General features: G+C 43.6%; 1 protein-coding gene across 1 annotated transcript; it reads left to right on the top strand.

The window, feature by feature from the left end:
• The first annotated feature begins 817 nt into the window (after positions 1 to 817).
• LOC134093016 (transcription factor HES-5-like) lies at positions 818 to 1,437 on the top strand. The gene is made up of 2 exons (XM_062546262.1): positions 818 to 896; positions 1,012 to 1,437. The coding sequence occupies exons 1-2, from the start codon at positions 834 to 836 to the stop codon at positions 1,435 to 1,437; spliced, it is 489 nt and encodes a 162-aa protein (XP_062402246.1). The 5' UTR covers positions 818 to 833.
• The last annotated feature ends 206 nt before the right edge of the window (positions 1,438 to 1,643 follow it).

Genomic DNA, 1,643 nt, shown 5'->3' with positions numbered 1-1,643 from the left:
TATAAAAGGGGTATCAACCAATAAGATTCCTTCCCTCCAGATGGTTTGTGATGTCATTTTCTGTTCACAGAGCTGATAGTCGTCATTCCTCAACATGGGTGACTTGAGAGGCTTTTGTGATGCATAGAGGACTTAGTGTGGGAAACTCAAATGAGCGCTCTACCAGCAACATGACAGCGGAGGACATCTGGTAGGCTACATCTGGAGAGCCAAGGTGACAGTCTAAAGAGGAGTTTCCCTCCTTTTTTACAGGGGAATTCAGACAGAGCTTCTCACGTATTTTATATGAAACACTGATGGAATAAGTTGGGGCCCTGAATATACCAACAGTTGAAGAAAAAAAAAAAACATATATTTCTTAGGTTTTTTATCACCACAGCCAACATGAATAGCCCATTGACTATAATTAATAACAGTATATATATGACAATATAGCATGACATATACATAGTAAGCTTAACCCTTTAAATCATTTTGTTTTCAGGAATCACAAAAAATATGTACATATATTCAAAAGTATGTCCTGTCTCCGGCATTGATCTCAACATCAGGCAGTGGATTAACTCTCCTTCAGGGTCAATCCTTTCCCACATCCACACAGTGGATCTGTGGGTCTCTCTCCATCACCCACAACCAGCATCTGTTCCCCTGCGTTTGACCCTAAAAACTCCTCATTGTTTTCTGCAGCTCAGCCATTGGCTGCTGACTGTGAGAAACTCCAACCAGCCCAAGACCCACACATTCATATGGAGATCTGGGAGTATAAATAGAGGACATGAAGCCAGTGCTGATCAGATTCACTCTACACAGAGAGATCTACTGCAGCTACAGCAATGGCGCCTACAATCACTTCAACAGCAGACCACCCAAAGGAACACTTGAACCTGACCCACAAGGTAGATATTGTAACCTACCTCATTCAGTTTTGTTTTTTTTGTGTGTGCTTTGTTCGTTTGCCATTTTAATAGATCATGAACATATGTATTAATGATATCTAATTCCTGTTTGCAGATAAGAAAGCCACTTGTGGAGAAGATGCGTAGGGATCGCATCAACAACTGCATTGAGCAGCTCAAGGATCTCCTGAGTCCACAGCTCCTCAACCAGCAGCCCGACTCCAAGCTGGAGAAGGCCGACATCCTGGAGATGACCGTTTGCCTCCTGAGACGGCATCTTCAGCCAATGAAAACATCACCCTCCTTTGATGCTGCCAGTCAGGGCTTCTCCAGGTGTGCTCAAGAGGTTGCTTACTTCCTGTCCAAGGATTCTGGGAGCCCACAGTCCCATGGGAAGTTGGTGACCCATTTCAAGACCCTACAAACACCCAGTGATGACCACCGGAGGGAGAGTGACCAGTGCCTGTTGGGGTCTCCTGTCAGGCATGTCCAGGGCAAAGACAAGAGTCCAGCCAAGAGCGCCCCCTGGAGGCCCTGGTAGAAATCTACACAGAATGAACTTCTCAACATGACTTGGTCAGAGATGAGAAACAGAAGACACTTCACGTTGATGAAGTCTAGGGGTTAAGCATCTTTACATTAAAGATGGCCTATAATTCTTTTGAAAGAAAAGATATATTGCTAACTTTTTTTGAACCTTGTCTTCAAGGAAGACAAAATTATTAGAACGTCTTTAATGATTTCAAT

The sequence above is a fragment of the Sardina pilchardus genome, chromosome 9 (genome assembly GCF_963854185.1).
Source record: "Sardina pilchardus chromosome 9, fSarPil1.1, whole genome shotgun sequence".
NCBI classification, from domain to species: Eukaryota; Metazoa; Chordata; class Actinopteri; order Clupeiformes; family Clupeidae; genus Sardina; species Sardina pilchardus.
The sequence above is the reverse complement of the archived record's forward strand: the minus strand, read 5'-3'. Positions and strand labels throughout refer to the sequence as shown.